General features: G+C 47.7%; 1 protein-coding gene across 6 annotated transcripts in view; it reads left to right on the top strand.

Moving 5' to 3' along the window:
• The window catches only part of ZNF274 (zinc finger protein 274), a 33,321-nt gene extending 21,785 nt beyond the window's left edge, over positions 1–11,536 (top strand). For all 6 annotated transcript variants that reach the window (XM_089319878.1, XM_070063348.2, XM_008249008.5 and 3 more), the window contains 4 exons: positions 6,538–7,005; positions 8,345–8,433; positions 9,415–9,541; positions 9,978–11,536. In XM_089319878.1, the coding sequence (XP_089176004.1) occupies positions 6,538–7,005; positions 8,345–8,433; positions 9,415–9,541; positions 9,978–10,873 (1,580 nt within the window). In that variant the 3' untranslated portion in view covers positions 10,874–11,536. The remainder of the gene's footprint in view (positions 1–6,537; positions 7,006–8,344; positions 8,434–9,414; positions 9,542–9,977) is intronic.
• The last annotated feature ends 785 nt before the right edge of the window (positions 11,537–12,321 follow it).

The raw sequence follows: 12,321 nt of genomic DNA, 5'->3' as shown, positions 1-12,321 counted from the left end.
CTCTCCCAGAATGAATTTCGTTGGGGTAAGGGTTGGACACTCATTCTCTGCGATTGTGATAGTAGCCACTGTAATTGATTTGGAAGTTGACTGATGGGTTACTTGAACAAAGGCACTGTGCACCAAGTGACGAAAGGGTGCAGGTAGCATGTACAGTGTTGATACACTGGGCAAAAGGACAGTTCATGTCCTGGGCAGGATGGTGCAGAACAGTGTGAGATTTAATCAAGCTACTCAGAATGGTGTATGAGGTAAAACTAATGAGTTATCTCTGGAGCTTTCCATTGAATATTTTCATGCCACAGTGAGCATGAGAAACTGAAACAGGAAAACAGAATCTAGGCGGTTTGGAGCTCCAGCTGGGAGGGATTCTTCTGCAGCTTCATGTGGATGGGTGGGTCAGGAACAGCTGTGGCCTGGAAAGAGAAGCCAGATCTACCTCTGCCCACTGGTGAATTCAAGGGCTACCATTTTCTCCTCTGAAGTGGACAGGAAAGCCTAGATTTAGGATGGTCCCTTCCCCACAAGCTGTCTCGTTGACGACATTGTGGTTCCATAGCACCCAGTAGAAGCTTTATGAGAATCATTACAGAATGTGAGCCAGAGGGCTGCAGCTCACTGGGCTCCCAGTATCTTACCTGACAGAGCCAGAATGCTGGACGTCCAAACCCAGATGACTTAAAGTTTATATTTCTGAGTGAACATTCAGCAGAAGGCTCTGAGAAAGTGTCTTGGTTCCTTGATTTTCCCAAAGAAGAGGAAGAAGTAAATACATGATTGAGATTAAATAAGAAATAAATAAATTGGAAGAGGAGGGATGAATAGAATAAAAAGAACCCTAGTTCTGTTTTCCTGGGTGGGAGAAGGGAACAGCAAATAAACTCCTTCATAAAGGAGTACAAAAAGAACATTTTAGAAGTTAGGGATGAAGCATATGGAGGGAGGCTTGCTTTTGTTTTAGAGAAGGGGTGCTCCCATGTGTGCTGGCTTACTCCTCGAATGCCTACCAACAACTAGGCCGGGCCAGGCAGGGTCAGGAGTGGGAACTCAATCCAGGTCGTGCTTGGAGGTGGCAGGGACACAACTGCTTGAGCCATCTCCGCTGCTCCCCAGGGTTCGCGTCAGCAGCACTGTGGAATCAGGGAGCAGAGGCTGGACTTGAATCCAGGCACTCCGGTAGGGGAAGCTCCCAGGCAGCCTAACCACTGCACCCCAGCTCCTGCCTGAGGTTGTTTCTGATTGCCATGCATGATTACTTAAGACCAAGCCGTTGAGGAGCCTCATTTGGTAGATTTGCATTCCTGGGGGCATCATCTAGAGCTGCTGGGTCTCCAGTGGATCCTGTCGGCTTCCTGAGTTATCCTCAGGAAAATCTGAAACCTTAAGAAAAAAAGTCTTTGAAATCAAGGGAAATAATCTTGGGGAAAATAAACCCCAAAAGTTCTAAGGAATAGGAGAGGACTTAAACAGCATAGATAAGAGTAATGTGAATGAGTTGGGGAGGACAAACCCCCAAAATAAAAATAATTCAAAATCTTACTGGGAAAAGAGGTTGGAAATAAGTGATGACATGTTTCAAACTCTTCACATCAAGCAAAAAATCACTTTAAACACAGAAAGGAGAGGCTAGCAGTGCCCAAGAATTACAAGCATGGCATAGCACATACCTATTTTGCAACCCCAGTGCACCCACGGTTAGTCTAGGCTGCTGGGCGGCAGGCTCAGCCCCTGACCCCAGGCTTAGGCCTAAGTTTGCTTTTTTTTTTTTTTTTTTTTTTTTTGACAGGCAGAGTGGACAGTGAGAGAGACAGAGAGAAAGGTCTTCCTTTGCCGTTGGTTCACCCTCCAGTGGCCGCCGCGGCCGGCGCACCGCGCTGATCCCAAGGCAGGAGCCAGGTACTTCTCCTGGTCTCCCATGGGGTGCAGGTCCCAAGCACTTGGGCCATCCTCCACTGCACTCCCTGGCCACAGCAGAGAGCTGGCCTGGAAGAGGGGCAACCGGGACAGAATCCGGCACCCCGACCAGGACTAGAACCCGGTGTCCTGGCGCCACAAGGCGGAGGATTAGCCTAGTGAGCCGCGGCGCCGGCCTTAAGTTTGCTTTTCAACAGTGAGCAGTACTTGTTAGATCTGTGAAACAGGTAGACAACAAATCCCAGATGAGCAAAGCTTGTAAGTCAAACTTATTGAAGGAAAGACGTTTTAACATCCTAGACAGCAGAGGAAGACTTCAGAAGCTGGCAACAAAGGGGATTAGGAATTCCCCACCCCTCAGAGCCAAAGCACAAAAGGCTTGCAGGGCAGGAGAGTGTATCTGTGGGAGCCCTCAAGCTACACCTGGTTTCTCATGCCAACCAGGCCATATCCACTGTCTGCGGCAAGCAGGAGAGCCTGCAGCCTGGTGCGGGGTGGGCTGGGTATGCCGTCCCTACAGCCGGATACCAGCAGTCTGCCCCAGGGGCACATGTGGTACACTTCACACTTCAGGGACCCGGGCAGAAGCTGGGCCATGCTTGGAGGGGCCAGAGCACGACTGTGTGGGTGGGATGCTCCAACAAGCAGAAACACTCTCCTGGAAGCCAGAGTAGAAAGCCTAGGACCAGTTCTTTTCAACGTCAGTGAATTAAATGAAGCTCACAGAGACAATAAGTATAACAAAAAAGATTATTATGAAAGTACACTCCATAAGAGAATGCATAGGAGTGGGCTAGTGAGTTAAAACTCAAGGCCCTGAATGTGGATTAGGGCTGTATTTTTATAGGGATGACTGTTGAGTGAGGGACAGCCCTTAGTATGGTTCTGAGGTCATCTGGCTTATAGGCTGTCTAGCTGTTATGTCTACATACTGCATCTAAGTGAAGGTTTTTTAAGCTTGCAGGTTTTTTTCCTCACCTTCCTCGATTAGCCCTTCTCTGTCTCCTGCCTCAAGGTCAAGGATAAGGACAGAAAGGCAGAGATGGAGAGAAGGAGAAACAGACTATGAAAAAGCACCTGCTGATAGGCTTAATGGGTTCTTGGATAGACACACTGAGAAAAATCCAGACACATCACATGCAAGCAGCAACCAGATTTCAAGAGACGTTTGAGTTCTTTTTTTTTTTTTTTTGACAGGCAGAGTGGACAGAGAGAGAGAGAGAGAGACAGAGAGAAAGGTCTTCCTTTACCGTTGGTTCACCCTTCAAAAGCCGCTGCGTCTGGCGCGCTGCAGCCGGTGCTCCGCGCTCATTTGAAGCCAGGAGTAGCCAGGTGCTTCTGGTCTCCCATGGGGTGCAGGGCCCAAGGACTTGGGCCATCCTCCACTGCACTCCCCAGCCACAGCAGAGAGCTGGACTGGAAGAGGAGCAACTGGGACAGAATCCGGCGCCCCGACTGGGACTAGAACCCGGGGTGCCGGCGTCGCAAGGCGGAGGATTAGCCTATTGAGCCGCAGCGCCGGCCTTTTATTTCTTTTTTAACATGGCTACAGTTAATGCACAGTAGTTGTTTTCTGCTCTGCTTTTTTTTTTTTTTTTTTTTTTTTTTTTTTAAGATTTCTTTATTTTACTTGAGTCAGAGTTACACAGAGAAGGAGAGGCAGAGAGAGAGAGAGGTCTTCCATCCGATGGTCCACTCCTCAGTTGGCCGCAATGGCCCGAGCTGTGCCGATCCGGGTATCCCACACAGGTGCAGGGGCCCAAGGGCTTGGGCCATTTTTTACTGCTTTCCCAGGCCATAGCAGAGAGCTGGATAGGAAGTGGAACAGCTGGGACTCAAACCAGTGCCCATATGGGATGCCTGCACGCCACAGCGCTGGCCCTAGCTCTGCTGCTTTTTACTTCACTTAAAAGTAACCACAAATGATGTTACTGCCTATTTGAGAGTTTTCAAAAGTTTTCTCAGGTTGTGTTCTAACTACCTGTTTTTCAAATTTTGCTCCAAGACCACACAAATGAGGACATAGAGGTTTACTCAGAGAGGCTAGGAAGTCAGCCACTGTTCTCTGTGTTTGATTGAGACTTAAAGCAGATGCAGAGTGAGAAGATTTATACATTTACAAGCATAGAGGAAAACTGGCTGGAGGACAATGAAAGGGGGGTCACTAACCAAATCCTGATGTCTTGGGCTTGTACCACTAAACTTGTGAGTCAGAATTTTATTTTCTTACGTGGTTGGCCTTTGTATAGTGGTTCTCTTGGTGCCTTTACATCTGTCTTCATGTTTGAATAGTCCCCCGACCATGACTTGATTAGTCCCGAGAAAGCAAATAGACCATTGCTTGCTAAGTTTTGATTTCATGCTGAGTTCCTTTCCTGGTAGAATTATGCCAACCATTTATACTCAAATTAGCAAGGATGATAGTGCAGGCTTGATGTTGTTTGAGACATTAAGCATTGCAAATATAACCAGAGGTAAGTCATAATCTGATTATTTAATTTTTCTATTTATTTTTTAAGTCTTTCCTTGGGGGCCAGCATTGTAGCAAAGCAGGTTAAGCCCCCAAATTCTCTACTTTCAATCCAGCTCCCTGCTAATGCACCTGGGAAAACAGCAGAAAATGCCCCAAGTACTTGGATCCCTGCCACCCATGTGGGAGACCCAGATGGAGTTCCAGGCTCCTGGCTTCAGCCTGGCTCAGCACTGGCTATTGGGGGCATTTAGGGAGTGAACGAGTAGATGGAAAATCTCTCAGTTTTTCTATCTATGCCTTTCAAATAAATAAATCATAAAAAAAGAAAAGAAAAAACTTCCTTAAATCATATAGGATTGGCATTTTATCTTGGGGTTATAACTTTTAACTATATTTATTGAAAGGCAGAGATACAGAGTAGGAAAAACAGATCTTCCATCCACTGGTTCCCTCCCCAAATGCCCCCAACAGCCAGGGCTGAGCTAATCCAAAGCCAGGAGCTTGGAACTCAAACCAGGTGGCAGAGACCCAACTGCTGCTACTGTTGCCTTCCAGGGTGTGCATTAGCAGGAAGCTGGAATCGGAAGCAGAGTCTGGTCTTGAACAAAGGCACTCCAGTATGGGATGAAGCATTCCCAGCAGTGTCTTAACTGCTGCACCAAATGCCCACCCTACTTCTTGGGATGTTTTCTTATTTTGTCTTCCCTCCTTACAATTCAGGACCATCCTAGACCGCAGTTCATTGGATGTGTTCTTGTAGACTCTGTGCCAGAAACAGAGGTCGTGTTCTTGGTCCCATTTAGAGTTAGAGCAGGTTCTTTTATCATCGTAGTTGCATGCATAGGCAGTGTTACAGGTCCCTTCTTAACCATTGCTTCTTGGTCTGGCTTTCTTTAAACATCTGTCTGGAGATATAACTCACATACCATAAAGCGTGTGATTCTCCAGTCCCTTCAATTCCTCTTTCATCAACCACTCATCAGGTCTATGGACTTGCCCAATATGGAAATTTTATATAAATACAGTTGTAAATATGTGGTCTTCTATGTCCTGTTTTTTCCACATAAGATGTTTCCAAATTCATCTATGTAGTACTTTATTCCTTTAAAAAAAAAAAAAGGATTTATTTATTTGAAAGGCAAAGTTAACAGGAAGAGGGAGAGACAGAGAGATCTTCCATCCGCTGATTCATTCCCCAAATGGCATTGGCCAGGGCTTGACCAGGCAGAAACCAGGATCTTTAAACTCCATCCAGGTCTTCCACATGGGTGGCAGGGGCTATAGCACTTGGGCCATCTTCCACTGCCTTTCTAGGTTCATTAGCAGAGACCTGTATCAGAAGTAGAGCAACCAAGCCTTGAGCTGGCACTAATGGGATGCCAGCATCACAGATGGCAGCTCACCTACTGTGTCACATTGGCCAAATATTTCACTCTGGATAGACTATGTTTTGTTTATACAGATGTTCCCCAATTTACAGTGGTTTACAGTTACTGACTTTATTATAGTACAAGGGTGAAATGCATTCAGTGGAAACTCTTCCATGGGCTTGATTGGTTAAACATATTAAATGCATTTTTGCTTACAGTATTTTCAACTTAGCTGTAGATTGGTTGGGACGTAAGCCCCTGTGACACAAGGAGCATCTGTACATTCAGAACTGACAGACATTGGGTTGTTTGTACTTTCCACTTATGAATAATGCTGTGAAGATTCTTATGCAAGTTTTTTTTTAACATAAATTTTTTTATTTCCTTAGTTTGTGGAAAAACAGTATTGGGATATAAGTTTATTTTGCATGTAATTTTGAAATCCATACATAGTTTTTGCAAATATTTTCCATGATCTTTTTGAAGTACCTTCATAAATATGTTTTTGGGAATTCTTGGGTTGTCTGGTAACTGTATTTTACTTTTTGAGGAACTGCCAGACTGTTAGATGAAAATGTACCTGCAGCATTCCCAAACAGCATGAGTTTCAGTGGTCTGCATCCTCACATGCTGCCATCCATCTTTGATTATAGCTCCCCTAGTGGATGTGATGTGGTAGTTCACCGTGGTTTGGGTCTGCATTTTCCTGATGGGTAATGATCTTAAGCATCTTTTTATGTGCTGATTGGCCGTTTGTGTTGCTTTGCTTTTGATTTACAGAATGTTCTGAGACTCAGCTAGACTCTCAAATTGATCTTCCTGCTGAGAATCCCCTGACAAAGATCAAGGTTGTTGAGGTCCTCACACTGAACCAGGAAGTGGCTGGTCCCCGGAATGCCCAGATCCAGGCTCTTTATGCTGAAGACGGAGGCCTGAGCCCAGATGCCCTCAAGAAGCCAGGCAACCATCCAGCCGACCCAGAGACTGCTCACCAGAGGTTCCGGCAGTTCCGTTATGAGGAAGCATCTGGTCCCCAGGAGGCCCTGGCCCGGCTCCGAGAGCTGTGTCACCAGTGGCTGCAGCCTGAAGCACACTCCAAAGAGCAGATCCTTGAGCTACTGGTGCTGGAACAGTTTCTGGGTGCACTGCCAGGGAAGCTGCGGACGTGGGTGGAGTTGCAGCACCCAAAGGACTGCCAGGAGGTGGTGGCCCTGCTGGGTGATGTGACCTGGAGAGCCAACGAGGAAGGTTAGTGCAGTGGGAAGGTGGGGAGAGCGACAGCTCTGTGAAGACATCTTAAAGATCAGATCTCAGATCTCACTGAGGGGTGAGAACTCCAGGCTTCCTGGGAGGGTGGAGGAAGGGTTGTGCCCACTCCAGCCAGACCAAGGACATCTGCATCCCTCCCTGTTACCAAGTCAGAGCTAAAACCCCTGGGTAAGGCCCAGCTTGACATTCTTCATTGAGCCCTCCGTGGGCTTCTGGTAGATGCTCATGGATAAAGTGCTTTCTTTGTATCCCTTTGAGATCTCTGCCTTATCACAAGTTTTCTAGTGCTTGGTAGGGGCTTTGGATAAGTAGTAACTGACGCAGGACTCATGAGCTTGCCAAGCCTGTGGTTTAGTGGAGAGATAAGGGCCTGACAGATCAATGTGCACGTGAAAGTGCTGGGGTTGAGAAGCAGTCAAGGGTGTTGCAGGGCCTGTAGAGGCCAAGCTGCTGTGGCTGGCATCTGGCATGGATTAGACCTGGCCAAGCCGGGGCTTCTGATCCCCACAACAGTAAGAGAATAGGGTCACGTCACTTGGGGCACTGTGTGCAGCCGTCTGCTAGAATCTGCTGCCCTCAGTTGGCCTCATTCCTAGGGAGGTGGAATTTGTTTCCCAAATGTTCCCACAAAAGCCTCATTGGCTCTTATTGTCCATGTTCCCTCCATATCAAATAATTAAGGCCTGGTGGGCCAGCCTGAGTCATGTCATGTGACCCCCTGATAGTGGGAGGAGTCAGCATTATGGCAGCCTATGGACCACATGAGGACATCAGAGGAAGAAAAGATACGAAGGAGCTGTGGTCGGGAGGGATTGTGGGGCAGAAAAGGTTTGTGGTTTTCTAAGGTGGAGGAGACATCAAAATGGGGGTACATGTCCTGTGGTGAGGGGAAGTCCCACCCTCCAGGAGGCAGTGGGAGACAGCCCACCTGGCTAGGGGGAAGGGCTTGGAGTCCAGAAGTGGGCTTTACCTGTAAGGAGGCCTGAGGCCAACTGCCTGAGTGTGCAGTGAGGAAGGTTCCTTGGAGGAGGGGACAAAGGGTTTCAGCCATGGGAACACTGATTACCCATGCTGGTTTGTGCAGGGTGGTAGGACCAGGGCCCGTGCAGGTATGGAGATTCAGTCTCATGATGTGAGGAGGAGCCAGGAGTGGGAGGAGCTGAGCTGGTGAACAAAGAGGGCAAAAACAGGGACCAGCATAGGGTCCCAGCAGGATACAGGTAAGCCATGACCCTGGATTGCTGGGAGGGGCTGCCTCTTCTTTGCCTGAGGGAATTCTCACACCCACTAATCCCTTTACACTGATGTTTCCTCCCAGCACTGCCTGCCCCAGGATCTGTCTGCTCTCTTGAGGTCACTGCTGAACAGAAGGAGGAGAATACAGCCATAGTGGTGCTACTGCCTGAGGTGAGTGGAAAGCTCACGCTTCGCTCCCCTGGTCACACACTGTCTGTGAGGGGTATCTGTCACAGGATACTGTGCGGGCCAGCCACACCGGTCGAACGGAACCTAAGGGAGGGAGAGAGACTGAAAAGAGGGACAAGAGATCGCAGAGAATGGAGCCAAGACAACAAGGCTGATCAAGGCTCGTTTATTCCAATGTCTCGGTGGTATTTATACATAACCAGCACAAAGAAGCACAAAAGATAACAACATACGTAAGCAACTTACCGGGGCCTCCAGTGGCACAGATAATTTTAACAGAGCGTTCTTGATTAACATCCTCCTTCAGGATGGGAGTAGGTGACTTTCTTATCCCAAGAACTCCACAAGCCAAGACTGGCCTTGATTTGTCCGAAGGCTGCCTACAGGATACCACAGGATAGCCCTTGCCCCTGGCCTTGCTGAGGCCTCCCACAAGGCAAGCCATTCCAAACTTTTGGGACCATGCTGGTGTCTCAAGCCACTCCAGTGTGAGGGGCAGCCCTGGCTGTGGCCACTCTGGTATCACTGGAGATCTAGAAAGAAGGCACAGTGACCTGGGAGTTCAGCAAGCACAGGCAAAAGCGAGGGGACCAAGTGTGTACAGAGACTTGAGAAGGGGAGCAATCTAGGCAGGGTGTGGGAACCACTTGAATCCTACTTTAAACAAGGGAGCCCTCGTCCTTCACGAACACCTGTCTATGAGTGAAGACGTAAGAGTCAGCGATTTGTTTCAGAACAGCCCGGAGCTGGGGTCTGGATCAAATCCTGTCTTGCCAGCCACTCAAATGAAGGTGTGTCCATGGTATTGCTCAGTGCTGTTTGCACTGTAGGTGTCTGAGCAAACCCCCAAAGCAGAGCAGCACTAGCTCAGCACCACTTTCTCAGTGTCCCTGCCAGCCTTTCTTCCTGCACCACTGGCAACCCCCTGACCTTGCTGCTGAACAGACACATGTGACATTACAGGAGCCGGTGACCTTCCAGGATGTGGCTGTGGACTTTAGCCAGGAGGAGTGGAGGATGCTGGACCCAACAGAGAGAACTGAATACCATGATGTGATGCTGGAAACGTTTGAGCACCTGGTCTCTGTGGGTAAGGAGCCTGCCACTCCACCTGCTGTGGTTGGTGGCCTCAGGGTCACAAGTAGGGGCTCTGGCCTTTTACTGGACTAGCACTAGGACTCGGATTGCCCTTAAGTGATCCTTGCTCTAAGACTTTTAACTGGAACTGTGGACCTGGAGAGGTGGGACAGGGGCAGCCACAGGTCCAGTGAAGGACTGATTTGCATCCACCTTGAGGGTATTTGAAAAACAGGAGCACAGGAAGCTACTTCTGAGAATACGCCTTGCCCCACCAAATCTCTTAATCGCCAGCTTTCCGTTTTTTGCTGCTTCACAACTTTGCTGTCTCTCCCTAGGTTGAATGATCACAGTTAAGGGGGGGGGGGGGGGATCCCCTTTGAGTACTTAATTATATATATATAGTCCTAGCACTGTCTACAGTCTCTACACCTTTTGATTTATTTCAGGGTGGGAGACTACACTGGGAAACAAGCAGTTAATTCAAAAATCCGATATTCCTGAGGAAGAAGCAGGTCATGACCTCAAAGTGGAAGAATTCTCAAGAAATGACACTGGGTCCTCTACCCCAGAAGATGTCTTGCAGGATGGGGTCCCCGAAGTCCTAGACAGGGCATTGGAGCAAGTGGAATTCACTCAGGAGAAAGTCCTCCCTCAGGAACAGCACCGCGAAAGCCCTGAATCTCAGGTAGGCACAGATCTTGACATGAGCCAAGCTTCTCTCCAGAAAACTCCTCCTAGAAAACGTTTGCGCAAACGTGTCTCATGGGTTTCGAACATGACGAGTAATTCACAGAAGAGCTGTGAGAGGGAAAAGGCCAAGAAAAGCAGTGGTGCTAAGAAAACCAGCCAGAACGCTCAGCAGATTACATTTATAAGACTTCACAAAGGGAGCCAAATTTGCCGGTGCAGTGAATGTGGCAAAATGTTCCGGAATCCCAGATACTTTTCTGTACATAAAAAAATCCATACAGGAGAGAGGCCCTATGTGTGTCAGATCTGTGGGAAAGCGTTTGTTCAGAGCTCCTCCCTCACACAGCATCAGAGAATTCATAGTGGTGAAAGACCATTTGAATGTAAGGAGTGTGGAAGGACGTTCAATGATCGCTCAGCCATCTCGCAGCACCTGAGAACGCACACTGGAGCGAAGCCCTACCAGTGTAAGGACTGCGGAAAAGCCTTCCGGCAGAGCTCGCACCTCATCAGGCATCAGAGGACTCACACTGGAGAGCGCCCATATGTGTGCAGCAGGTGTGGAAAGGCCTTCACCCAAAGCTCACATCTCATTGGGCATCACAAAACGCACAGTAGGATGAAGTGGAAGAAGAAAGAGCGCACCTCATAGTCTCAAGCCAGCTTGATCGGACAGTGCAGTGCACAGGCCTGGTTGTGATTCAGGACTCAGTGGGAAAGGGAAGCACTGGAGGAGGACATTCCCAAGACCAAAGGACAAAACGAGGAGACCACCCAGCCCATGGGGAGTAAGTAAGAAAACTGGGGAAACAGTAATACATCTATCAATAGGAGCAAAAGTTTTAATTTCTTAATCAAGTTGTTATTTGTTTGCTCATTCATTTGATCATTAAAAATGATATTACTGAAATATGAAAACGCTAATAATTTTAAGAAGCCAGATACCAAGTTATCTGTGCCCTGATGGTTATATCTGTGGTAAAGTATTTATTATAGATGGATAAGGACTAAAAAAGAATGTAGGGCCGGTGCTGTGACTTGCAGTGCCAGCATCCCATATGGGTGCCAGTTCAAGTCCCAGCTGCTCCAATTCTGAACCAGCTCTCTGCTGTGGCCTGGGAAAGCAGTAGAAGATGGCCCAAGTCCTTGGGCCCCGCACCTACATGGGAGACCAGAAGAAGCTCCTGGCTCCTGGCTTTGGATCAGCACAGCTCCGGCCATTGTGGATATCTGTCTGCCTCTGCCTTTCAAATAAATAAATAAATCTTTAAAAAAAAAGAATATAGAAAATAAAAGTATATATTTTGGTGTAGAATTTGTGTCCAGCCTATTTAATTAAGTATCTTTACATTAATGATTTGCAATTTAAAAGAAAGGGAAGGGACAGGCATTTGGCCCAAGGTTAAAATAGTGAGTTGAAATGCCCAGGTTCCATTCTTAACTCTAGCAGTCATACAGATGAAGACCCTGAGAAGCGGTGGTCATGGCTCAAATATTTTGGTTCTCTCATGGAAACCTGGATTGAGTTCTTGTTTCCTGACACAGCCTTGGCCAAGCCCTGGGATTGAACTAGCAGGTGGAGTTCTCCATCTCCCACTCTCTATAAATAACAAAAAGAAGATGGTGAGTACTACCAGAATCTCTGCATGGCTGTAGCACCCTGGGCCCAAGATTCCACATGAGTTGGGATGAGTGCATCATTCTCAGGCATCATCATAAAAGTTCAGGGAGGGGAAACCTTGAAGAATCATTGGAGGCCCAGAGGACTGAAAACCTCAGGCCAATGTGGCAGCCTCCTGGCAATCTTCATTCACTCTGTGTTTGATGAGGGACTCCAAGAAGAGGGAGCTGCCCTGGCTAATTGCCTGTCACCATATTAAGCAGTAAGACACTGGCAGTATTTTGCAGTGTGTCACATTTCACATACAATGAAAGACAGATTCTCCAGGTTACATAGCCTGTATCACACAACTCATTCCTCATTTGTTGAGTTCTACATAACACTTAAATACAGTAAAAAGTATATACAGTATACACCTACTTAGGTTTAACAGACATTGTCTTAGTGCTACCTCGCATGGCCTCGTCAAAGCCTATGGG

The sequence above is a fragment of the Oryctolagus cuniculus genome, chromosome 18 (genome assembly GCF_051225735.1).
Source record: "Oryctolagus cuniculus isolate XC-2025 breed Fujian yellow rabbit chromosome 18, ASM5122573v1, whole genome shotgun sequence".
Lineage (NCBI taxonomy): Eukaryota > Metazoa > Chordata > Mammalia > Lagomorpha > Leporidae > Oryctolagus > Oryctolagus cuniculus.
The sequence above is the reverse complement of the archived record's forward strand: the minus strand, read 5'-3'. Positions and strand labels throughout refer to the sequence as shown.